At 36.2% G+C, this 26,193-nt stretch overlaps 2 protein-coding genes, 1 long non-coding RNA gene and 1 other non-coding gene across 29 annotated transcripts in view; 1 reads left to right on the plus strand and 3 right to left on the minus strand.

The window, feature by feature from the left end:
• LOC108218784 (uncharacterized) overlaps positions 1-4,833 on the minus strand; it is a 37,460-nt gene extending 32,627 nt beyond the window's left edge. For 17 of the 24 annotated variants that reach the window (XR_010291222.1, XR_010291223.1, XR_010291220.1 and 14 more), the window contains exons 1-5: positions 4,569-4,833; positions 3,626-3,786; positions 2,854-2,934; positions 2,089-2,722; positions 1,069-1,213 (exon numbers count right to left, since the gene is read on the minus strand). This is a non-coding gene — a long non-coding RNA (uncharacterized LOC108218784). Of the gene's footprint in view, positions 1-1,068; positions 1,214-2,084; positions 2,723-2,853; positions 2,935-3,625; positions 3,787-4,568 lie in introns of all 24 variants that reach the window. The other 7 variants (XR_010291238.1, XR_010291240.1, XR_010291239.1 and 4 more) reach the window with 7 other exon arrangements.
• On the minus strand, positions 2,637-2,709 carry TRNAF-GAA (transfer RNA phenylalanine (anticodon GAA)). The gene has a single exon. It is a non-coding gene; the product is annotated as a tRNA-Phe (tRNA).
• A 1,311-nt stretch (positions 4,834-6,144) lies between the features above and the next one.
• LOC108218467 (uncharacterized) lies at positions 6,145-13,223 on the minus strand. Of its 3 annotated transcripts, none has more exons than XM_064092297.1 (10): positions 10,204-13,223; positions 9,739-10,128; positions 9,475-9,638; positions 9,323-9,394; positions 9,083-9,235; positions 8,835-8,998; positions 8,591-8,738; positions 6,974-7,096; positions 6,794-6,881; positions 6,145-6,668 (listed from the first exon to the last, which is right to left on the minus strand). In XM_064092297.1, exons 1-10 carry the CDS (start codon positions 12,809-12,811, stop codon positions 6,454-6,456), a joined length of 4,125 nt encoding a protein of 1,374 aa, XP_063948367.1. In that variant the 5' UTR covers positions 12,812-13,223; the 3' UTR covers positions 6,145-6,453. The 3 variants fall into 3 exon arrangements, with proteins under 3 accessions (XP_063948367.1, XP_063948366.1, XP_017246902.1); XM_064092296.1 differs by having other exon boundaries at positions 9,733-10,128; XM_017391413.2 differs by having other exon boundaries at positions 9,733-10,116; positions 10,204-13,222.
• A 5,291-nt stretch (positions 13,224-18,514) lies between these two features.
• Positions 18,515-24,420, plus strand: LOC108217263 (retrovirus-related Pol polyprotein from transposon RE2). The gene is made up of 3 exons (XM_064091514.1): positions 18,515-18,867; positions 18,959-19,092; positions 20,186-24,420. Exons 1-3 carry the CDS (start codon positions 18,694-18,696, stop codon positions 24,189-24,191), a joined length of 4,314 nt encoding a protein of 1,437 aa, XP_063947584.1. The 5' UTR covers positions 18,515-18,693; the 3' UTR covers positions 24,192-24,420.
• Positions 24,421-26,193: the final 1,773 nt, after the last annotated feature.

Below are 26,193 nucleotides of genomic sequence, written 5' to 3' on the forward strand. Positions count from 1 at the left end.
GCAGGATTAATGAGATGCCAGAGATTGTAGAGTTGATATATTTTTATTAAAAATTAGAGGGAGTGTAGTTTATTTTTGTAGTTTGGGTCAGAATAATATTTCTCTAAAATTCAACGAATTTTGTGATGATGAGCATATTATATATACAATAAAATTACACCAGCAAGACAAATAAAACCATTTTTATTCCCTTTATCATATACTAACCCACTGTATAAAGATATGCATTAAAGAATTCACAACATTGTATAACTTCTCAACTGCGCATTTGTATTTGAAATCCATTAGAACTTTACAACATTAGTTAAAGGCTGTGCCATGCAATGACATAAAATTATGCATAAGATGATAATTTGAGGAATTCCACTCAATCCTATTTACATGGAGAACATAATACAGGATTGAGAATAAACAGTGTCGTGTCATCTTTCTTGTAATGGAGGAAAAAATTTGTTAGAAAAAATAACAATAACAACAGACAAACATTTCACTTTTAACATCACAAACGGACAAGTCTACATTGTAAGACAATGGTTAATGTCTATATGTGAGTAGTGGAATTTTCTATGAACACCAAGAATTCTGCTATTACTGTTCAAGTCATTGAAATAGTAGTTGCTCTAAGAATGACAGCTAAGATAATAGAAACAGATCTCCAGCATAAAAATCAAGGACTCACTTGGCCTAATCAAGACAAGCCACTCAATTTCCATTATTTAAATACAAAGAAGTATATTTTAGCCTATAAAAAGAGATGGAAACTCCTTCGAGAAGCACGCTTGGTGTACACCTGAATAACTAACTGAACAAGGCTTTTTCCTCCCAAATCAAACTACACTCAAGTCGAAAATTCCAGCTAAACTATTTATAAACCCTTCAAGTGCATGCATACGTTTCAAATTATTTAGTTTATTCATAACAGTCAGCTAAGTCCTACAAACACCGTAACAAAAAAGAAAAGTGTAGGTTGAGAAAACAATGGATGCAGCTTCAGGTCATATGATGAATCAATATGTCTATGATAGTAGCTTATCAATGTCTGATAGAGATATTGGGAGAAGGCCATACCACCATAACTGCAGCTGTGCATTGCACAAGTCGAAAGCTACACCAACCGCCTGTTTCCAACATAGAAATGTTTCATTTGTGGAATGATTGCTCTGTATCCGTAACTTCTTCGAAAAGCGCTGCACATTCTTCAATTATCTCTGCTCTGCCAGGTAGGAGATATCAGAAAGAAATGAACCAGTCAAATAAATAACAGAAATTATACAGTTTAAGAACTGAAAAGTAGCTAGTAGTTGTTTCTCAAAGCATATAATGCTGCTGCTCCTCATTAAGCAGTTGTGTAAGGAGCGAGTACAGTTCTCTCTTTCACTTCCATCTTCTCAATTTAGCTGAATGTATAGAGTCTATGGCTGTTTATATAATATCCTACGATACTTTTTTTTATCATATCATCGAACCTACTAAAACTCGAGCATGCTGCATTTTCAGAAATTTACCGATTTTTTTAACTCAAATCCATTCCACAAAAATGCTATTTTAGTTATTGAGCACACAAAATTTAGTTGCATGTATGTCATCTACTCAAAATGGTAACCCGTAAGTTGGAATATTATGCAGATAGTATTTTCGAATGCAGATTAAAAAATGGGGCAACAATCAACACTCCTGCATAAATTAGAACAAGTTCCTCTTCTCCCAAACTAACCATTAAGTTATTCATGAAGAGAAAAATTGTCGCCAGGTTGCTCTCTATCAGATAACATATCAACAGACAACAGTCTTCTTATGACTGCCTTTTCTTTTCATTCTCAGCAAATTTTATTACTTAATGCATTCTTTGGGGGGGGGGGCATAGCAACTCATCTAGCAATAATATTTCTAAAGCTTTCAGTTTAAACACGAACATGGCTTTCGGACAAACTAGACTGTTGCGGTTCTTCATTAAAAAAATAATGAACACTGTTCCACGCAGGAGTGCATTAATAAACATTTAACGAATCAAAATAGGAAAGGAACCTAAAAACATACAAGGCAAAACAGTAAATTATGAGGTGAATGGGGATCGAACAGATGACCTACAGATCTTGTCTGACACTCTCCCGACTGAGCTATCCGCGCTGCTGTTATGCTTCTGCACATCAATATATCTAACCACTAAACTGTAACATTACATTTCATGCCAATGATATTAGTAGAGGTCTAGAGTTGTATCTCATCAACATACAAGAGAACAAAGTAGACATTATAAAACATATTATTTATATTACAAGAAAGAAAGTGCCATTTTGTTTTCATCCTGGCACACACGACACACCCATATCGATCGAAAGTAAGACCAGACAATTAGCCAAAAAATGGTTGTTTTGGAGAATAAAATATCTGTAGATAGTACTGCAAAGAGATGCAAAACATTACAAATTATGTAAGAAGCCTTTTCATACATTCAACCCATGTCAACTTTTTGATTACAATAAGAAAGGGAGATTATACATTTCAAATCATGTCAATAAGATTACTATGTACTCATGATGCAGCTTAAAGCCTAAATATAACAAAACACAATCAATGAATCACTAAAAACAGTACCAAAAACCATAAAAGGTAAAAGAGAGAACAGAGTGCATATATGCGGTGAACGTGGATCAAACACGTGACCTTCAGATCTTCAGTCTGACGCTCTCCCAACTGAGCTATCCCCGCTACTGTTATGCCTCTGAAAACCAATATATAGAACCACTTATATCTATATGGTAACAGCTTATAACCAGTTAATTTAGTGCATAAATTATAAAAATGAAACATAGTATATCAATAAAATGAAACATAAACCTCGTATAATCTTACAGAGTGAACATGTTGTCATGTTTCAGCATCATCTGGTAAAGGTGCATATGAACCTTACGAGGGTATGTATATCAACATGATCTGAAATAGGTATACCGTATCTAATATCAATGATAGATGAGGTGTATCTCAGCGCATACGAGAGAACAAAATAGACATCACAAAACATATTGTTAGAAATATTCACTATAATTACGTAGGTCAGGAGCCTTAATTACTTAACATCTGAACTACAAATAAGAAAGTTCCCTGGTGTTCTCATTGTGGCACACACCCATATTGGATAACAACTTAAAAGTAGGTCCAAACAATTAGCTAAAAATACAAATTATATGAGAATCTTATTATCATTCAAAACATGTCGATAAGTAACTTGACTTTATGACTACCACAATACATTGAAAAACAACAGCATTAGTTATAATAACCACCCACCAAGAATCAGAAACAACAATTAACAGAAAAGAGACTCTCTATAAATTTGCATAGCACCATTATGTCTCCTGTTTAACAATAAAAAGTTAAAAACAAGATTATTCCCAAGGTATAGTCATGACTCATAAAGTTAAAGCAACACCAAATGGATTAGTTACAAGATAACAAAAATTAAAGGCCCGACTTCCTGTATTGTTTGAATTTACAGAAACAAGCAAATAAGATTCTGAAAGAAGATATCATCAAAACAGTGGATGCTACACTTTATCTGATACTCCAATCTGACTTTAATAGTAGTTTAGATATGTCTGCTACATATATAGAGAGAAGTCCATACTGTTGCTAATTGCAGCTCTACACTGCAAAATCCGGATTGTTGTATGGTAGCCCAACACATATTTTCAGCATATATATGTTGCATTTCCATAGAAACATTCATAGAGTGATTTCTCCCATGCATGTAGCTTCTTCATAAAGCTCGTCACCCTCCCTATCATTCTGTGCAAGGTAGAAACCATTACAGAGGAAAAAAATTCTTCAGCAGAAGCAAAGGATAACATGAAAGCTTATGTACTAGAGTACAAATGTTCTGCAGTTCAATCTCATATAAACAGAGTTAAGTTCGGGATTTCAGCAAACAGTAATCAAAATGCCTACGAAACCATCATGACAAATAAATGCACTAAAACTCAATGTCTTATTAATACATTGATGAATCTTCCGCTATGGCACTTTTCCTAATAATAAGTGTAAATTCAATCGAAGTAAGATATAGTCAAAGAGTAGCATTGACGTTCCAGAACACGCTAAACCTAAACTATATGAGAAAATTCCGATGGCAGTTTAAACCAATTTAATCAGTCCGAATAAAAATTATTATCGAAATTTCCAGCAGACAACAGATGTATTATCTGGTGCGTATAAAGCAAGCTATTACTGCTACCCGGCAAATAAACAAAGTTTAGGCATTACATACACAATTTTACTAATCAAAATTGAAACAGACTGAAACAAGTAAGATCAAAACAAATTGGGCGGGAACGCCCAAAAATATTGAAACACGGGCGTATAAATATCTATTTCAAGCACATAAAATTATCAGTACTGCATGCCAAAAAAAAAAAAGTTAAATTCAAGACGAAAATATTGGTTTCGAAACGAAGTTATATGATCAATTAGAGTAAGTAAACAGCATAGCCACAATACAGAATACACTCGCATGTTATTAGCAGTGTTGTAGAATGTGAATAAACTGATCACGAGAATTAAAATATTCGAACCTGTAATTAGAAAATTAACGCCAATTTAGGAAGTTTTGTTAGTGATCTTGCTTCTTTTTCTGTCGTCCGGGAATTTAGGGTTAACAGTTTAGAACAAATTATCGAGAGAGGCGAGAGAATTTCTGGACAAGTGGAAAATAAATTTAATTTGGGCTGTTTGTGTTCTCTAAGCGGGGGACGTGTATTTATATTTTTCTCTTTCGCGTCGTGTTTCCGGATCGTTTGCTTACCGTTTACGCATCGCCTGACATGCTGAGAAATTAAGTAGGAGTATTTTTTTTCCCGGATAACCTCATTATCCGGTTCAATTTATTTGTCTTATTTGATTTTTTATGATTAAATTGAACAAATTTTGATCGATAATTAGTAATTATTCTTACATGATCTTTAAAAGCGAAAAAATATATTTTATAATAAAATAGATGTAGGTTCTGGTAATATACTTTTTCTAATTATTATATATATATAAATATCAGTCAAAATTTGGTTAATTTGACCGTACAAATCAAACAAGACAAATACATTGAGACAGAGGGAATATATAGTTTAATTTTTTTTCACGAAAATGTATGTGCTCATAGATTTTGAATGCACATGTACTTTTCTTATAATATAGTCTCTTGTTCGTATATTCACATAATTTATTTTAAATATAATGTAAAATTGTTGATTAAGGATATTTTAGTTACAGTTTAAATGTAGAAAAATATAAAATATTTATATTGATTTTATAAAAAAATCATTGAGCGTTTTTGGCAATGACTATGAGCTGTTTATAGTTGAACTAGACCGAATCAGAGACACTTAAATGAAAGATATATAGGATCTTTCACTCTATCTCCTCTTATGAATACATATGCATTTGAAACTTTTAAGTTTAGATTTTATTTTAAGTTTTTGTTCCAGGTAGAGTATCAACTATCACCGTCTATATTTGGGAAATTTACAATAATACAAATATTTTTAACTATCTCCGTTCATGCAATGGAAGGGGCCATGGCTCGTTGGGAGCTCGAGCAATCTCTACAAAGCTTGTTATGATCAGAACGCAAAATTACTCTTTTAGGCACAAAAATGCTTCTGTGGTTGACATTGTATTGGCAGTGTGACAGGTAGCTCATGACTAAACTGACGAAATTTGCCCAACCAGAGCTCATGACAAGTTCCGCATCTTATAATCCCTTGCCAGTGGTAAGGATAAAGTTGCCTTCAATGAAGATCCATCGAAGCTATAACAGATAGTATTATACAGAAAAAGAAAAGAAAATCTATAACAGATATTGGCAATGTACGGCAGCCATGTATCCAACCTGGAATTCTAAATAGTTCTGCACTATCATTCATTCACTTTCCTCAATATATCATGAACCACAAATTAAATACAAGTATACTGCAGAGCTTTGGAGCATCCTTCAACTGCATAGTTCTAAACTTCTATGTCCATCAATAAAATTATGTTTATGCAAGCTCATAATAGAAGGCAATTTTAGCCACACATCATTGCTCTCACCTGTTTTTCCATTTTTTTTCTTTTCGTGATGACATACAATATTGCCTAGTATTGGAAACAAAGATAGCTAATGAAATCAATTTTAATCTTTAATATCAAGTTCTAAACCTCAGGGGAGGCTGGTACCCTAGTGGATCAGAGACTGCGAGGAGAGATTTTAAGCAACTAAAGGTCCATTAAACAGATACAAGAGAATATAACATCCGGAAATTCCACAACCAAATGCACTTTTTTTTTTTTGGCTTTGTATTTCTTGTTTCCAAGGGACATGGTCAGCGCGGGGGGCCGGGGCAAGTAAAACTAATCATGCTGATAGATAGGATCTATGTAACGTCCGCCTAGTGAAAAAACAGCAAGGAAGTAGATTATACTAATTTAACTTTTAACTTGGGGTTGAGTAGAGGAAGGTTGCTGCTGGGCTTGTACTTTTTGAGGAACCTTCGCTGCCATAGTCCGAAGCTGGTTTGCTACCTCTGTGAAATTCGGTCTTTCTGAAGGATCTGCAGACCAGCATCTTTCCATCAGTGATTTCCATTCCTGGTCGCAAAAGTCTGGTACATGCGGTCGCAGACTGTTGCTTACAATGCCACCTGTTATACACATACATGCGTACATGAAACACTTACTTAAAAATTGCTTAATCTTCTTGGTTATATTGTCCCGAAGAGTTCTAACTTCTACTAGTCATGTACACTATTTATGTTAATAATATTACCGATAATGGCCCCATAATGCAGGTCTTTATATGGCTCTTCTCCAGTTAGAAGTTCCCATAACACAATGCCAAATGAGAACACATCAACCTATAATTTTCGAAAATCATATATAACCTTGTTAAGAAAGTTCACACTGCAAAGGCATCTTTAATAGAGAGCGAGAGAGGGGGGAGGAGAACCTTCTCGGACACAAGGCTACTGCTACCGTTTAGAAGCTCTGGCGCCATCCAAGGAAGTGTTCCTCGTACTCCACCTGAGATTAGTGTCTGGCATTTTACCTTGGACAGCCCCAAATCACCAACCTGCTGAAAACTAAAATGAGAACCATAGACGAGTGATGTTGAAGTAGTATGCTTTTTAATATTCATTATGCTAACTGAACTAGAAAAGAATTCTTTTCTGACAAAAGCACCGGAGCACTAGTCTGTTACTGTAACTACTTCACGAATCTAAAATCCATTGATCTATACCAGTTTACTGGGCACTAAGGATAATCAGTTTATAGTCATCTCTTGGATTTCATATGATACGTTGAGTAAACCAAATTATCTTAGGTAACTAAGGTAAATAAGTATCCAAATATAATACGAACTCCAGCTTGAAATATCAGAAATTCTGGAAGGCCGAGAACAATCTGATGCATGAATGATGAATGTCAAGCATATTTGTTTCTGAATACCAGAAAGGCAGAAAGTCAGAAACAGATGAACAATACAATGCAGAGCATGAAGATAGTTTCACTCCAGTCTGAAGATGCTTGAGAGTTATGGCATATTAATTTTGCCAAGTAAGTTAACATGTACAACGTATAAACTTAAATGACATCTATGCGCATTTTATCAGAGTATAATAAAGAGCCAATTTACTTTTATGTGTATATAAAATATGTGTTTACACACACACACACATATAATCTTAATATCAGTTAAAAAAATTTAAATCACACTCTTTTGCATCAGCCGAACATTTAGTTTGTTTCAATGACAAAAATGCTTTATGATCACCAATGTAAACCCCAAAGTCAATTGCTACTGCAATTGAATATTTATATGCTGGATGTTTTAATAGTTGCTATTTGAATTAAAAATATCCGATTGTTACATACTACAGTATACAGTATTAAAAGTTCTATAGGTGCATATCATCACACTTTCATGTTCCAATTGAACACGTAGCCCGCCCTTTTTGATTTTCTCAAACCCAATATCAAGATCCAATAGAAGAAAACAAAGCGAATCTAGAGATTGTATTTAGAAGAAAGCCGAGCAAGATAAATCAAAGGGTTTTAATAAAAACATATATTATTATGACAGAACAAGTTTAAAAACTTTAATCCAATTCAAATATATGGTAACACTTCACAATATAAATTAAATCAATTGACGTCCAACTGAATACAGAAAAATAGTATTGACGATGCATTGGAATTTAGAGTTTTTACAGTCAAAGATAAGTAGATAACCCCATGCTATCACCTGCCACTGCCCTCATGTACATGGGATTTTTTCATCAATGTAACTGAAACAGACTGCCTAGATATCCAATTAATCATTCTTGTAATCAATTGTCTTATCAAAACTAACAATCATGTGGCTTCAATTGTCAGGTGCATGATCTAATCGCCTTGTACTTAGATCACATCGTTCTTATTAACAAGAAAAAATCCTAGGTTCAACCGATATATATCAAATACTTATTGAAGCTCTACTACTTCACCTGTTCCAATGATTCAATTATTAAACAAAAAGCATGATATGTGAATTATGAACCTAAAATGGAAGTTCAATAGAGGTAACCTTGCATATTGGCCGGTGTGGATCACGAAGATTGACAAGCAGATTGTCACTTTTTAAGTCAAAATGTACTATATTCTTTCCATGCAAGTACTCCATCCCAAATGCAGCATCCATAGCAATCAATAGACGTTTCCGCTTATCCAGGTTCCTATATTCAACAATTAGAATTAAGATCAGAGCCAAATTTGGTAAGTACGATTTCTAAGAGAGATCAGGCTAAGAAACCTAGATGTAGACACATTACTTCTCATTCTTTAGAAGTGCAGTTCTTAAAGAACCGTTGACCATGTATTCTGTCACAGTTGCCACCGAGCCACCAGGACCATCAAGCACTACACCATAAAATGCCACTACATTTGGATGATGAAGGTCCGCGAGCTTGATTGCCTCATTCCAAAAGTCATCTCTCTGTATTTATACAACCAACATTTCGTAAAATTGTTTTAGCAAAAACCAACCCAAAGCATATTAACTACCTCAGACGATTCTCACCATGCGTTCTTGTTCTGAAGGCTTCCCAGAAAAACACCTATCATTAATCCTTTTAATTGCAACATCAGAGCCTCTCCATTTACCATGGTAAACTGTACCAAAAGTGCCGGAACCTAGCTCCCGAAGCTCTTCGAGGTCACTGTTTTTTATTATCTAAGATGCAGTAAAACATAAAAGGAGAACTTTTAGCTTGTCAGACCCAAAATTGATACGAAACTTCAGCAAAACAAATCTCCAAACCTGCAAGCGACCAATTCCATCTGATACAGGAAATCCAAGATTTGCCTTCTCCGGCAGTTTTGACTTTGTTTCCTGAGAAAATATTAGTTGCAACAAAGTAAATACTAAAGGATGCTAATAAGTGATTCTAGAAATATCCGTCATCCCAGTACCTCCACTTTATTGGCATGCAGAAATTCTACATCATTATTATGAACTAAGCTATCTTGATTGGCTTCAGAAACAGATACAGAGGGTATAGATGTATGAAGAACAGAAGCAGCAACACCCTCTGCAACAGCCTGAAGTTCCTGCTTAATATGCTCCTCCGCTGAACCTTTAATGGTGGGGGAAAAAAATGTAAGCCAAGAGTTTGCAAGTTATGTAATAAACTATTCTTTGTTCAATCAAATATGGAAGGAATTCCCAACCTTTACCAGTCTGAACTCCATCATCTGATAGTAACTCCGATGTAAAGCCCAAATTATTTCCTGAAGGTGCTTCTCCAATATTGCCAAATCGATTCTCGCCAAAAGGATCTCTATTATGGGCTTCTTTTCTTGTTAGAATTTTGTTTGGTCTAGGTGGTGGGAAATGAGTTTCATGACGTAGATTCCAAGGATCTTGGCTACTAAAAAGAGAGTTTGAGTTGTCCTGCACATCTCCAATCCTGTTAGCTGGTGGTATATGATATTGACTTTTCCCATCAATAGGGATAGCTTCGACATGACCAACAGTGTCTGGAATAAATTGTGAAGAATTATCTTTTGATTCACCACTTGGTGGGGCTCCTGTTACCTGGACTGATTCATTCCCTGCAAATGAAACTGAATGACCATAAGAAGCATGATTTGTAGCCAGATTATTCATTCTAAGCCTTTCAAATGGGAAATCAGGATTACCTAATAGAGGAGGTTGTGCCACTTCATAACAGGAAGGAACTTCATTGTGCAAGTTAGGCACTTCATCGGATGGACAATACTGCATCTCATTTTGTTTGTAATAATTTCCATCAAGAACCATCTGAGGATTGCTAAAAGCATTATCTATGTAGGGTTCGGTATTAGAAATCTGATGTGCTCTACTATCCACGATATCATCCTTGGAACTATCAGCAGGCGGAATCAATTGTTCGTTATCAATAACAACTTCTGAGGGGCGCACGCCAAGATTTTCCAATCTACTGTCAATTTGTCTGAGTTGATCGTACACGGGAGAGGACTCTAGCGTACCTTCTTTGGACACAAAATCAGGCACCTTACCAGAATTCTCTTTAGGAGATTCATGAACCAGATGGTCAGAAGCTTGAGAAGAGGCATCCCTAGCAGAAGCTACACTGACTGATGTGTTATACACTACGTCTTGTTTAGCCTTGTGTTCCATCAATAGCACAGGCTGCTGGGAGATATTTACTTGATACAACTGAGGAGCAGTTCCCGTCAATCCACTATCGGGGGACTGCGACCCCCCCACAACAGACTGAGGAAGAGATGTCTGAAGATGATTATGATTGTTTTCTCTTTGCAAAGAAGTTTTATCATCAACATATTGGGGTAGTGCAACTCCCATATGTGCAGGCTTCCTACCTTCATGGTCCAGATGGCCCAAGGAAGTCTGCGGTGCCCCAGTAAATTGATGTTCAACTATGCTTTCAGCCATGGGCCCAGTTGGCGCAGCAGTACTTATCGGTTGGCTTCTTATCTTAATATCTGTTTGTAGACTGTGATAACCTGGAATGAAGTCAGATGTAGTTGTAGGACTATCTCTCTGACCTTGTGCTACTGTATCTGAATGTGCGTGAGGTAAAGCTTTCTGGCACATAAAGCATTCCTCAAATCTAGGCAGTTTCTCAGCCAAAGCAGCCTGTTGCTGAGGTACCAGACCATCAGAGAAGGGAACTTGCTCTGTCTGCGGAGCTTGATGCCAACCAAAACCGCCTGGCATTATGGGGGACTGGGAGACTTGTGCATGATAGGCATTGTAGCTTTGGTCACCAGGAAGTTGCATAACTCTTTGCCCATACTTGTTTTCCTCGGGAAAAAGTTCCACTTGAACTTGTTGGGGTTGAACAATTGGCTGAACAGCAGTTGGTCTGAGGTTGGCATAAGAGGAAGGAGTCATGGACATGTGCACTGCAGGAATATACTGCTGATGGGGGTTGATGTTAGCAACATTATTGTGATATTGTTGTTGTGTGAATACAGGCCTAACGGTCCCATAGAGTTGAGCAGGAAACCCCATCTGAGAAGGATATTGTACATACTCCGTGCGGTTTAACACTTCTTGCTGAGGATCTGCATAGGCCTGGAAATAAGGCGCACGTGGTGGAAAGCCCAGCTGTTGCGGTGGCTGTACAACAGAAATAGGCTGAGTGGATAAAACTGGAGGATGTGAACTAACCATTTGAACACCTATTGGAGCAGTTGCAGCTTCAATGTGCATTGGAGGGTTAGGGTCCACATAAACCAGTCTAGGTGCAACTTCTTGAGTGGCAATGAAATTAGTTTTAGGTGATACCCCTCCAGTAGATAGATTCCCAACAACATCAACTTGCCCATGGCCAGTGCTATCAACAGCCTCAGTCCCACTCAAATCGGAATTCTGCGTAGAAGTAGCACTAGCCATACTCTCCCTTCTCGTGATACCGTCAGTAGTTCCATCTACAATGCCATTGACTGCCTCAATATATCTCTGACCATTATCTTTAGATATTCCTGTTTGAACAGTGGCAGGAGAATCTCCCTCAGTAGGTGAAAACAAAAATACCCTTAACTTAGCTGATCCATCTGGAGACCTTTCAACCAGTCTCTCGTATTCATCCAACATATTCTCCATATCATCTGGAGAAGATACTGATACAAGCGCATCAAGATCCTCGTCTGGCAACTGATACTTTATAACAACATTTTGCCCATACGAATCAGTCATTTTCTGAACCAACTCATTAAAGCTAAGATTTCTCCTTACACTAATAATCTTAGTCTCACCGCCAACGTATCTCAATGCCCCGTCATTAGGTCTCGGCATAATCTTTCCTCCAAAGCTACATAGAAACTTGACCTTTTTCCCAGAGACCGAATCATCTCTACTGTCATCACTAGCCTGATCAAAATTAGTGCCGCCAAGCCTATTCCCGAGTTTGGGGCTATTACCATAACCAGCCGTAGGAACAACAGCAGGAGAAGCAACAACAGCTGGAGAAGTAACAACGGGTGCCCCAATAACAGCAGCAGGTGGGTGTGGCATACGTTGCACCCAACCACCACCAACCCCAGGATATCCTAATCCTACATACCCGGAATCAGAAACTGTTGCAGGATAATAAAGCGGAACCGCAGAAGGGCTACCAGGGTGGGGGTGGTCTCTCGAAGGATTGGCAGCATAAAAGCCCTCTATATTTCTACCAGAGGTAGTGGTAACAGGAGGGGCAATGCGAGAATCATCAACAAGAGTTCTTGCTGTATTTAAAGGTCTTAGGTTGATGGGAATTGAGTTCTGATCAAAAGCCATTATTTTTATACTCTTCTGATATATTCTTAACAATACAAAGACTAGGGCTGACTGATTTATCACTACTTTAACAAACGAAACACACACATATGCGCAGATCAAAAATAGAAAGAATGAATTAAAGAAAAGCAGAGTGATAAACCCTAATGTAATTGAATGAAAGAAGAACAAAAATAGTAATATACAAAAAAGGGAAAAGGGGCAGAGATAAATTACCACAATGGAGAGATGGGTGATTGGATTTGAATGTGTGAAGGGGGAGGATAATTTTTTGACTAATCCAAAAAGTACCACTTTCTTCTTATAAATTGATGACAGCAGGGTGGACTGGAGAGATTGTTTTCATCTTTCCAATGCTTGCGGCGGTGGAAGGAATATTTTTATATATAAATGGGGGAGAGAGAGAGAGGGGGGGGGGGGGGGGGGGGAGAGAGAGAGAGAGAGAGAGAGAGAGAGAGAGGATCTTTCCTTTGTGTAGGGCTGTTAACGAAACGAATTCGAAACGAATATCTTAATTTTCATATTTGTATTCGGCTTAAATACATATATTCGGATGTGTATTCGTTTATTATCCGAATAATTATTTGTTTTCGTATTCGGATTCGGTTAGATTCACGAATTATTCGTATTCGTATAAGGTACTCATTTATAACAAAATGGAACTAAATAACTGAAGTGCTAGCCTGTGACAAAAGTTATAAACTCTCGTACTTCACCAATTTAAACAAACTATAAAGTACTAATTATACAGACTACAATCATCCAATTCAAAGAAAATAAAACTCAAATTACAACAAAAATGTAAAGTTTAATACGCCTTAATTAATTCCGAGATCATACAACAGAACTTCCACTGGCTCAACCTTTTAGTATATGGACTGGGCTGGTTTAATTTAATATCTGGTCCCAAAATAATCCATAATCCTATTAAATAAAAAAATATGATATTTTTCTATATTATATAAAATAATATATATATATATATATATATATATATAATATTTAATTTCCGAATAATTAAGCGAATAGCGAATACGAATATTTATCTATTCGAAATTGTATTTGTTAGTGAACCGAATATTTTTTAAGATTTGAATTCGTATTTGTATTTGTTAATAAACGAACACGAATAATATTAAACGAATTCGAATACCGAATATTTCATTAAATATTCATTTCGTTAACAGCCCTACCTTTGTGTGTTTTGTTGGGGTTTTGCTTGGGAATTAAGGGAGATGGGAAGGGGAGACGCAAGTTGTTTGGTTGGCGCAGGTGTGCAAGTTTTGTAATTTCTACAGCAGCTCTATAATCCCAAATCTACACTCCTACCCCTCTGTTTTGACTGTGAGAGAGAGGAGGGACACGTGGAAGAAACCACCCATGCAGATTCAAAGTATTCCTCATGCCACGTAAAAAATGATAATGATAAAAATAAAATAATATGAATTACAGTAATTAATAAAATGTTGTTTATATTATATAATCGTTAAGATGCTTCCTTCAATTTGCCTGTTTGAACAATTTTCACATGATCGTATTGAATAATATAAAATTTTAAATTATGATGCCGTGTGATTTATGTGACTTATAAATTTTAAAATATTTTTTATATTATCATGAGTAAAATTTTAAATTGTGTGGTATTCAAAATAGTTCTTTTAAGTAGATTTATATAAGTTATTGTGAAAATATGTTAAAAAATTTCTAGTAAAGTTGTTGAAATCTCCAAATTCAGGGAATTTAGTTTCATTATTATTATTATAAATAAATTTTGATTATAATCTCCTCCATTATTCAGGAAAATCTATTCCAGCATAAGTGTTCTCCGTATTTGTTTTATCTAATCTATATGGATAGCATTGAAACCGTTGATAATATGTTTTTTGAATGTCAATGGAGACGGCCAATCTCGTTCTCTTGTCCCTTGACGCTTCATCCACCCTCCTCCTCCACATATATTGTTCTACAATATTTGTTAACTCTTATTTCGAAGTTGGAAACTAGAAGGAAATCGAATACATTTTCTTTCAATTGTTTTTGTTGGATGGTTTATTTGGTTGGTAAGAAATAAATTTGTTTTTGACAATATGTCGGTCGGTCCAATTTCAGCTTTAAAGGCTAGTTATTCAGCTCAATCAGAATACTTCTGATATTGAAAAGTTTGTAGATGGCAGAGGTTGTTGTGTTTCAGGTTTTCAGCAACATCTCTTTTATAATCTGAGTTAATTGCTATACGTGAAGTTTGTTTAATCATAAGACATCATCATCTTTTTAATGCCTGCATTGAATCAGATTGCAAAACAGCGATTAACTTTTGTTCTTCTGAGCCTGCACAGCACCATCATGGGATTCTGCTGTTCTTCTAAAAGATATCAGATCAATAATGGCTGCTTTTCATATTAGAATCCTTTTTTGCCTCGATCTTGCAATGATGTTGCTTACTAAATTGCTCAGCAAGCTTGTTCGAAGAAGTTGCCACTCAATTGGGTCCCCTCCCATTAGTTGTGCTCTGTTGTGAGGAGTGATTCTGTTTCTCGTTCCTGAGTTGGTTTTACCAACTCTTGATCCGTCAAAAAAAATAACAGAGATTCTTTTAAGAAACCCCTAATAATTTTTCTTATTTTAGCTCATTCTTTTATCTAAGTCTATGATCAGCGACCAGAATACCTTCATATATTTATATTGTCTTAATTCTTATAATGTTATTCACTATTGTTAAGTCTTAAGTTAATGTTTTTATTTTTCTCAAAAGTATGAAACTTTGGAAGACAATCAATTTGTTGGAAAATAAACCTTATCCACAACGGAATTTTTCCAAAGCTTAACTATGTGGGTTTGGGTTTCTTTAGTAGCGAGGCTAGCCTATAAAATCAACGGTGGTTGCTAAACCAATTAGATTATCCATGTTTTTAGACATGATAGTTTTAAATTTATTAGAGATATTAAAATCTTCACTTATACCTTGCAAAAATAATGTTCACTTATAGGCACACTTCCATTAAGTTATCAAGACGTGACTGGTGAGCCACTCTACGATTTTGCATAAAATTATAACATTTCTCTTGTGACTTGTGAGAAACTTGTTAAATTAAACAAACAATTTTATCTCCTTAAAGAAAATAAGAAGTAAATTATTCTACAACACCCTAGTATCATTTTCAGGAAGTAGAAGTAAAAGAAGACATATTTAGTTGAACTCAGGATAAATTTAAAGAAAAAAAAGGGATAATATAAATACATTATGTTGTTCAATGATCAGAGTTCACAAAGGTGGTTGGTGTTACGTGATAAGCTTTATAAATGAATGTGGATTAGCTTGATCTTGTAGCTGATACGGCTTTTGCCCGGTTTGGATAACATGATGAATTATTGCTACTTGACTTCTTACAATCAAGTGACAAGAATTAGCGGGTTTGTTTTTGCTTAGAGCAAGTCCAACAGTGTCCTAGTTGGAGCTCTAAATATAATATAAAAAATTATGTTCTAGTAGTTTATGACATATTCTATTAACTTCAACTCCAACAATGTGCCTTATTTCCACTATATGTTTAATATTTTATTATTAAAAGTTCACTTTCATCATTAAAACATAATATAAAATAGAGAGAGAAAGAGAGTGTTGTAAGAATTTATTATAAAATATGGGATAGGGCAAGGAGAGAGAGTGCCTCAAAAATAAGGCTTGAATGGGTTGTCCTAGTGATATAGGGCATCACTAGGACACTGTTGGATCAAGTTTTTTCATCAAATGCCCTATATTATGACTTAGGACAATAAATAGGGCAGCTGTTGGACTTACTCTTATGAATATGCCCAATACGACAATGCTCATGCAAATACAAGATTTACGCAAGTAGAAGCATAAATATTTTAAAAATGTAATTCGTTTGTGCTTTATATATATAGTCCCGTAGAGCATCTTCAACGGTGTTGGCTGTAATCATCGGCTAAATGAGACTTTGTAATACATTTTGTAAAGTTTGCTGAACCTGTAACACATTTTGCTTCGATGGTATTGGCTGTATTAGTTGGCTATAATTTAAAAATAGTATGTTATTAATATTTTAGAATGTTAAAATAGAATATATCAGTTCAATATGATAATAAATGATATGCAATCTTTCTACGGATTTCTTACAGACCTGCAGAGTTTCGACAAATTTAGCTATACATAGGAGGTTAACTAAACTTATAGACAACAGTTATGTATGGTTGGAGTATGAGTTTTTCGAGTGGTTGGTTAAATTTTTTATTTTTAGTATTCCAACTTACATTTTAGCTAAGGATTTTTAATAGTTGGAGATGCACTTGCCGATCAAACCGTCTATGATGGACTTTGATTCATGTTAAATTGTTCAAGTCTTTTGCAACATTATATACGGATAAATTTATGTAATAATTTATGACTTAACATGATCTGAAGTGATAATTGATAAACAAAAACCATATTTTTGAATAAACTTATGTTATTAGTGTGATTTACAAGTTATTAAAAATATAATATTAAACATATAAAATACTTTAAGATAAATACAGTAAATACTAATGAGCAATGCAGCTGAAATCAATTGGGCCTTGTATATGAAGAGGGGGAGCTAATAGACTGGGCCTAATGTTTGATTAGCTGCATCACATACAGTCGAGTTCTTTACGTTTGAGGGCTAGCAAATAGTTAACCAACGGAACCAAATAGCCTGGCCCAAAATAAGTACAACCTCCAAGAGGCCCTGATTCAATAAACATATCAAAAGCGGAAAGCTAAACCACGTGTATACAACTCACAGTTTTTCCAATTTACACAACGATAAACAATCAGACATCGAAGATCCCACTAAGAAACGAGAATAATTTTTAAAACATGTTTTATATTATTTTTCGGATTCAGTATCACTATGCCGTATCTTCGTAAAAAGAATGAACACTTTTTTTTTCTCAAATGGAGCAAACTAAATTACAGTGCCGACTGTCAATTAAATAATCGGAGAAATTTCTCACCTTTGGAAAAAAGGTCGTCTGGTATCTGACTTTGGTTCAATTAAACTTCAAATTCTAATAAAAATAAAACTCCCGGCGGACGACCAGTGGCCCAAAGAAACGAAAGAATCGGTTTCATTTTTCATACGATCTCCTCCTATAGATAGACTAAAAAAAAAAAAGAACAGAGTTCTTTTTGTATCGTCCTACCTCCCTTTTGATATATCTCAATTTTACTATTTAAAAATCGAGCCAAAAAAGATTCGATTTATAAACGGCGAATTACCCCCTTTATTGAAACCCTTCCTAAAAAACTTAAAAAGGGGTTTTCTTAGACTACGAACGGGAAGGATGAAAGCGAATGGATATGCTAATTCCTCATCCGCAAATCAGCTCTTTCCGTGGGTTATTTTCTCAATGAATAAGTAATTCTCGGAATGGAACCTTGGTGTAATTCGAAAAAGCAAATGACAGGTTCAAGGCAATACAATATGCAAAAATTTTAAATTCTTGTATAATCCGCGATTCTTAAAATCAAACTATTCCCCATTTTCTAATATTACGAAAATATAAAAATTCAAAACACGGCAAAACAAAAGAAGAAAAAAGAGGCATTGAAGGAGTAGATGATAGATTGGGTTTGGTTGGGTTAATCACGCAAGTGGAACATGATGGATTGATCGGTCTTATTCCTTAATGGGAGCTACTGAAGCTTCCACCCAGGTCCCGCTTTTGTCTCATTTCTCCTCCAAGTCTACAACTTCCATTATTACACTCTCTTTTTTATCGTCCCGTTTCATGTTTCTTATACACTCATTCTCCTTTATTACAACTCGGCAGTTTCAGAATAATCTCGCACAAATATTTACGAATTATTTTTCTCCCCACAAAGAGATCGTAAAAATAAGATGGCTGGTATGTTACCAGGAGTCGAAAGCGCTAGGCGAAGGCGTTGTCACGGAACAAGTGCTGGCTGGGCGGATTCGCAATCTTCTTCGATTTTCGAAAGCTCGAATAGCAGCAGGCGTTCGTCGTTGTGCTTGTATTCCACCAACCATAGCTCCCACTTCAATCTACTTCAGGTACCTAACGGATTGAATTCGCGATTTTTTTTGTTGGTGAATTTTTTTTGATAAGTAGTGTGAATTTGACGATAGAAGTAATAAATCGCAGAAGAGAACGGTGAATAAGTACCAGCAACAACAGGAGCATGAGGAGGATGAGAAGCTGGGCGGAGCTGCTAGAGAGGCCAAGGAGAGGCTCGATGAGAGACTCAGATCCCAGTACAGAAAATTGGAGCCTAAAAGGTACTTCTACAAATTTGTTATATTCGAGTTTAATCATCGTTACAAATTATTAGAATACAATATAATATAATTCTGAAAGCCTTCCTCCTGACATCTCGAGAATTAGGAAACACGATATTTAGTATATGTTAAATATATATATAGTTTATATTAACAGCTGTTAGTAGTAATGCAGCAAAGTCAATTATATAGCTCAGCAGTAAAGTAGTTGGGGAGTTAACAGGTTTTCATTTATGCTTTTAACAAACCAATACACGGTTTTAGTACTATATAGGAGCTATTCTTGTAACACAAACTCAAGTTGAACATCCAGTAATACAAGTGCTCTGCAAGGCTTCTCTTATATTACTTTTCTTCTTCACTGCTTATGCAATATATATAACACAAGCATCAGTTGTATATATAAGTATTCAAGCAGCTTTCTTTTCAATATGGTATCAGAGCAGTAGGCTCTTCTCCTCCGTTGTTCCGCACAAAAGTTCCCTCCATCATCTCTACCCATAGCAGAGCCACCTCGTTGTGGTGTTTAACCAAGCAGTTCGTAAGCCAAAAACCTCACACAGACCAGTTTCACTTCACCACACTCCATACCAAGTCGGCAAGTCAACTTATTTTACTACCAGCAGCAAATCACATTCCTACAGGCCACCATCATTTCCGACAAAGTTCCAACTCATCGGAAAACTCACGCAACGTCTATCTCAAACTGGTTCTTTCTTCAAGATTTTACTGTTTGTTTTGGTAGACTCGAAATCTTAGCCTTTGATTTTTTTATTTGGGTTCTGCTGTGTACCATGCTCTAATATGCTCTAAATAGTTGTTTATTCTGTATAAAGCCATTACAGTAGATTATTTTGTTGGACCAGCCCACTTACTATACATATTTTTGGTTCCTTTTACACAAACTTACACCTTAGTCTCCCGGTCTTTAACCGCATCTTGTAAGCCGAGCCCTTAACTTTCATTTTTTCTTAACAGCCTTTGTTTTGTTCTGTTTTTAAAATTAAAAGAAAATGGAAAAAGAAAATTGTTCACCTATTCAAACAATTTTGAATGGCTCGAACTATATAATTTGGTCTCAAGCTATGCGCAGTTTTCTCAAAGGAAAAAGACTTTGGCGGTATGTGAACGGGGATTTTACTATTCCGACAAAAGAAAAGGATGAAGCTGACTCAAAATTCAAGGATCGCATTGAAGAATGGGATGTCAAAAATCACCAGGCTATCACATTTTTTAGAAACTCTTCAGTTTCTAAAATTAATTTACAGTTTGGAAATTATGACACCGCAAAAGAAATTTGGGATCTATTGGCATCAAGATACACTACATCCGATCTTTCTCACCAATATCAAATCATGAGTTCACTAAGTAAGCAAAAGCAAGAGCCCGGTCAACCAGTTGCAGATTTTCTTTCTCAGATACAATCACTTTGGGATCAGCTAACATTATCTGAACCAAAGTGGTTATATACAGAAGATGCTACACTTTATCACACATATCGTGACCAACAACGACTCATCCAGTTTCTAATGGCTCTCACCCAGGATTTCGAACCAGTTAGAGCTGCTCTTCTTCATCGAGTTCCACTACCCTCATTAGAAAGTTCTGTTGCTGAACTTATTTCTGAGGAAACTCGACTTGGTCTTGGCAAGCTCGAATCTGTGGTTGATAATGTTCTAGCAGTACCTTCGGTATCTACTTCTGACAAACCATTTTGCAGGTTTTGTCGTCAAAGTGGACATGTCACAAAGGATTGCATAACACTGCGCAATCATACATGTCAACATTGTCATCAAAAAGGTCATTACTCAATACAGTTCTGCAAGAAAAAGCCATCATTCCATTCAAACAAGTTTACTCAGTCTTCCGCTGCCGTAACTTCCGAATCTCCAACCACATCCACTAGTGAGCTAGAATCCTTGCTCAAACAGGTTTTACTTAAAGCCAACTCTCCCTCCACTGCATTCTCTGTCACTTCAGGTAATTCTTGGTACTTTGATTCTGCATGTTGTAATCACATGACAAATGATTCATCAATATTTACCATGAAAACACAGAGTTCATATCTTCCAAATATTCAAACCGCTGATGGTTCTACCATGAAAGTGACACATATCGGAACCGTAGCTACGGAAGATCTTAATCTTCCTGACACATACTACGTTCCTAATCTTTCACTCAATCTGATTTCCATCGGTCAATTATGTGATCTTGGTCTTGATATTATCTTTACTTCTTATGGTTGTCATGTACAGGATCCTCAGACAGGACAGACGCTTGGGACAGGGCGTAGATGCGGAAGGTTGTTTGAGCTCACTTCCCTTCATCTTCCTACACCAAAATCATCATCCAGTCATCTAGTTGGTTCTTTTTCCACCACGACCAACATCTGGCATTCCCGGTTAGGTCATCCATCACAATCTCGTTTACGTAGTCTTATTTCCAGTGGTCATCTAGGTAGTGTTAATGTAGACACGATTGACTGTGTTTCATGTAGACTGGCAAAACAGCATGTTCTTCCTTTTCCTATCCATTATGAAAAATCATCAGCTACTTTTGACCTTATACATTCTGATATTTGGGGTCCCTCTCCAACTCCAACAATGGGAGGATCAAGATACTATGTGATATTTGTTGATGATTTTTCTCGTTACACTTGGATATATATTTTGAAAAATCGATCAGAATTAGGAGAAACTTATAAAAATTTTGCCACTATGATTCACACTCAATTCAAAAAGAAAATCAAACTTTTTCGTGCCGATAATGCCAAAGAATATAAAGAATCAGAACTTAACAAATTTTTGGCATCTTATGGCACTCTTGCACAAAGCTCTTGTCCTTACACATCACAGCAAAATGGTCGTGCTGAACGTAAACATAGGCACATTCTTGATACAGTTCGAGCTCTTCTCATTTCCTCTTCTTGTCCAGAAAAATTTTGGGGGGAAGCTGCATTAACTGCTGTTTACACAATCAATATGATTCCTTCTGCTGTTATAAATAACTTGTCTCCTTATGAAAAATTATATGAAGAACCCCCGTCATATAATTCTCTTAAGGTTTTTGGTTCTGCATGTTTTGTTCTTCTTCCTCCACATGAAAGAACAAAATTAGAGCCGCGTGCCCGTCTTTGTTGCTTTATTGGTTATGGTAGTGGTCAAAAAGGATATCGTTGTTGGGATCCTATCTCCCAACGTCTACGAGTTTCTCGTAATGTGACATTTTGGGAACACAAGATGTTTTCATCCATGTCAGATTTTAAAATTGACACTTCCACTAGCATTTCTCACTTTACAGATCCTTTCATTGATTTACATCCCATAGATGATCACATGGATTCTTCGACATCGTCTAACACATTTTCAGGAGATCCTTCAATTGAGCTCACTCAACCATCTCCGACTACCAATGTTCCCCTGACAGAAGTTCAGTCTGAGGATTCTAACATTGAGCCTTCCACTCAACCATCTCCTCCAGAGGAGCCTGTTCGCTCTACTCGAGTAAGAAAACCTTCTGTTCGACTTTCTGATTATCATGTTTATTCTGCTATACAATCGTTACATGAGCCTCAAACATATAGAGAGGCAAGTGTTAACCCTCTTTGGCAGAAAGCAATGGAAGAGGAACTTCATGCTTTAGACAAAACTCACACTTGGGATTTGGTAACTTTGCCACCTGATAAAACTGCAGTGAGTTGTCGATGGATCTACAAAATTAAAACCAAATCTGATGGCTCTATTGACAGATATAAAGCTCGTCTAGTTGCTAGAGGTTTTACTCAAGAGTATGGTATTGATTATGAGGAAACTTTTGCACCAGTTGCTCGTCTCACATCTGTTCGAAGTTTACTAGCTGTTGGAGCATCAAAACACTGGAACATGTGGCAAATGGATGTCAAGAATGCTTTTCTTAATGGAGACCTACATGAGGAAGTTTATCTCAAACCACCTCCAGGTTTTTCCCACTCTCCAAATCAAGTGTTCAAGCTTAACAAAGCCCTTTATGGTCTTAAGCAGGCACCTCGAGCTTGGTTCGAGAAATTCAGCACAATAATTCAACAATTGGGATTTTCTTCAAGTCCATATGATCATGCCCTTTTCATTCGACGATCAAAACGAGGAATTGTTTTACTTCTTCTATATGTCGATGACATGATCATTACTGGAGATGACAACGTGGGAATTTCTGAACTTAAACAATTTCTTAGTCAGCAATTTGAGATGAAAGATCTTGGTTCATTAAGCTACTTTTTGGGTCTTGAGGTTACTTCAGTCCCTACAGGCTACTCTCTTTCACAAGTGAAGTATGCATCTGACCTTTTGTTGAAATCTGGAATCAGTGACACTAAGATTGTTTCTACACCTCTGGATTATGAGGATAAACTTAACGCCAAAGATGGTGAATTACTTTCTAATCCTACATTGTATCGCCAATTGGTTGGAAGTTTAATTTATCTCACTGTCACTCGTCCAGATATTGCTCATGCAGTGCATATTGTAAGTCAGTTCATGGCAGCTCCTCGCACTCCTCACTTCACAGCCGTCCTTCACATACTTCGCTATGTTAAAGGCACCATATTTCATGGATTACATTATTCATTTGATTCTCCACTTGAATTACATGCTTACTCGGATGCTGATTGGGGCGGTGATCCTACTACCAGATGTTCCACCACTGGTTTTTGTTTCTTTCTTGGAGACTCCCTTATCTCTTGGCGCAGCAAGAAACAATCTCTTGCTTCTCGATCAAGTGCCGAGTCAGAATATCGAGCTCTTGCTGACACCACACAGGAATTAATCTGGCTAAGATGGTTACTCGAGGATATGAGTGTAACTCATTCTCCAGCCACTTCTATTTATTGTGACAGCAAAAGCGCTATAGACATTGCTCACAATGATGTCTTTCATGAACGCACAAAACATATAGAGATCGACTGTCACTTCACCCGCCAACAAGTTGCCAAAGGCACGGTTCATTTACATGGTGTCGCGAGTGCAGATAATGCTGCAGATATTTTTACAAAAACTCAACCTCCTGGCAGTTTTCACAATTACGTTTCCAAACTCAAGTTGGTTCTTCAACCATCTTCAGTTTGAGGGGGGGTGTTAAATATATATATAGTTTATATTAACAGCTGTTAGTAGTAATGCAGCAAAGTCAATTATATAGCTCAGCAGTAAAGTAGTTGGGGAGTTAACAGGTTTTCATTTATGCTTTTAACAAACCAATACACGGTTTTAGTACTATATAGGAGCTATTCTTGTAACACAAACTCAAGTTGAACATCCAGTAATACAAGTGCTCTGCAAGGCTTCTCTTATATTACTTTTCTTCTTCACTGCTTATGCAATATATATAACACAAGCATCAGTTGTATATATAAGTATTCAAGCAGCTTTCTTTTCAATAGTATATATGAGATTTGGTAAGAATACAAATACGATTGACTTGACTTTGATTTATTTGCGGATAACTGAATATATGTGATTGTATAAATTTAGAAGAAACAGCACGGGAAGGATAAGCAGTAACCAGGAAGCGTCAGCTGGATTGACGAGATCATCCTCATCGTCGAAGAGGCTGATGATTAGCTGGGCTAAATTGAGGAGCTGGAAGTCTGCAGATCAGGAGGAATGTGCAGTCTGCCTGGAGCACTTGAAGTCGAGTGAGGATCTGTCATTCCTGCCCTGCGCGCATCGATTCCATTCCAAGTGTCTTCTCCCTTGGCTCCAGAATAATTCGCATTGCCCTTGTTGCCGAAATCCTATCTAACTTGATTGCCTTCTCTCGTGGTATGTACATAGTTTGAGTTATTTTGGAGTGACAATCTGTTATTCTGCCTGTTTGGTCTTGAAGGACAGAAGAAAAGCCGCTTGATGAGTAATTTTATGATTTGAGAAGCTAACTTTATTGATGTTTGTCCAAATTCTTGCATATTTTACCATGTGATTAGTTCCATGAATCATGAATGTGCACATAAGCCGGGCAAAGGAAAACTCCTTGTTGATGACAAGATCATGTGGACTTGTTCGGATACAAATACAACCTGAGTCCTAACTCATCAAAAAATATCTAATTGCAAATTCAATCCCACAAGTTTTTCTAGACAACTTAACATCTTGATTTTCATCCGTTACCTTTTGACATATTCAGTTTAACTAAAATTTTATCCTCGGTTGTCCAACTACACCTGGTTTCGACCCTGCCTCGCCCCAAGAAGTGTTAGAACGAATATCAATTTGTAAGGTTTTAAGTCTAAATTATCAAAAGAAAAAAAAAGGACCTAATTTATTAGAAAAATGTAAGAAGTTTTAAATTAGGTTTAGAATTTAATCATTCTTGATTGTCATGTTATCGCCAATTTGTAACATATTTTATATCAGATTGAACAAATGTGACATTACTAAATTTACTGCCAATAACAAAGCAGGACACCATGGCAGAGATTATGCGCAGAATATGCAGATATTCATATCGACATCTGTGTTATCTTTTTTGTTAAAATATAACAGAAATCTATTTTTTTGTTAAAATATAACAGATTTCTTTTCTTTTTTTTTTTTGAAGAAATCGATTTTATTAACGAAAGTAACAACTTTTGATTTCGTTAAAATCATGCACACTCAAGCTTAAAAAATGAGGACAAAGATACGCATCTGTTGAAAAACCAGGGCAGATCTAGTTGATAAAATAATGCAGATTTGATAAAAATAAAAAATGCACTCCCCAGTCCCCAGTATAACATGATGCACAAGTTGGTGACACCGATTTGCAGGCTAAAAGTACCTTTAAATTATGAAAATTCCCCAAAGAAGAATACGAGTGCAAAACAGATGAGTTTTGTTTTGGATTTTTGCTTTATAGAAACAAATCTCTCACATTTTTGCTGCCACTGGGTACTGCGTGTCGTGTCACTGGCTAGGCCTGATTTAGTGATTTTTATTATGAGTAACAGTTTTATGCACCGAATAAGTGATTGTAGTTGCCCCATATGTATTATTCACCCGTCAATTCTCCCGTCCACCATGAAATTGATGTTTAAATAATTCACCAATCTTGTCTCCCATCGTTGTCCCTACACCACGTCTATTATGCGAT

This window comes from Daucus carota, chromosome 4 (assembly GCF_001625215.2).
Source record: "Daucus carota subsp. sativus chromosome 4, DH1 v3.0, whole genome shotgun sequence".
Classification (NCBI taxonomy): Eukaryota; Viridiplantae; Streptophyta; class Magnoliopsida; order Apiales; family Apiaceae; genus Daucus; species Daucus carota.

Excerpts from the sequence above, each read along its gene's own strand:
- LOC108217263 (XM_064091514.1), top strand. The coding sequence starts at position 18,694 with ATGGCTGGTATGTTACCAGGAGTCGAAAGCGCTAGGCGAAGGCGTTGT. Across the intron at positions 18,868-18,958 it reads CCCACTTCAATCTACTTCAG|AAGAGAACGGTGAATAAGTA; the intron begins GTACCTAACGGA and ends AATAAATCGCAG. Across the intron at positions 19,093-20,185 it reads AGAAAATTGGAGCCTAAAAG|TTTTCTCAAAGGAAAAAGAC; the intron begins GTACTTCTACAA and ends AGCTATGCGCAG.
- LOC108218467 (XM_064092296.1), bottom strand. The coding sequence starts at position 12,811 with ATGGCTTTTGATCAGAACTCAATTCCCATCAACCTAAGACCTTTAAAT. Across the intron at positions 9,236-9,322 it reads ATGGAATTGGTCGCTTGCAG|ATAATAAAAAACAGTGACCT; the intron begins GTTTGGAGATTT and ends ACTGCATCTTAG. Across the intron at positions 6,669-6,793 it reads GCATTATGGGGCCATTATCG|GTGGCATTGTAAGCAACAGT; the intron begins GTAATATTATTA and ends TGTGTATAACAG.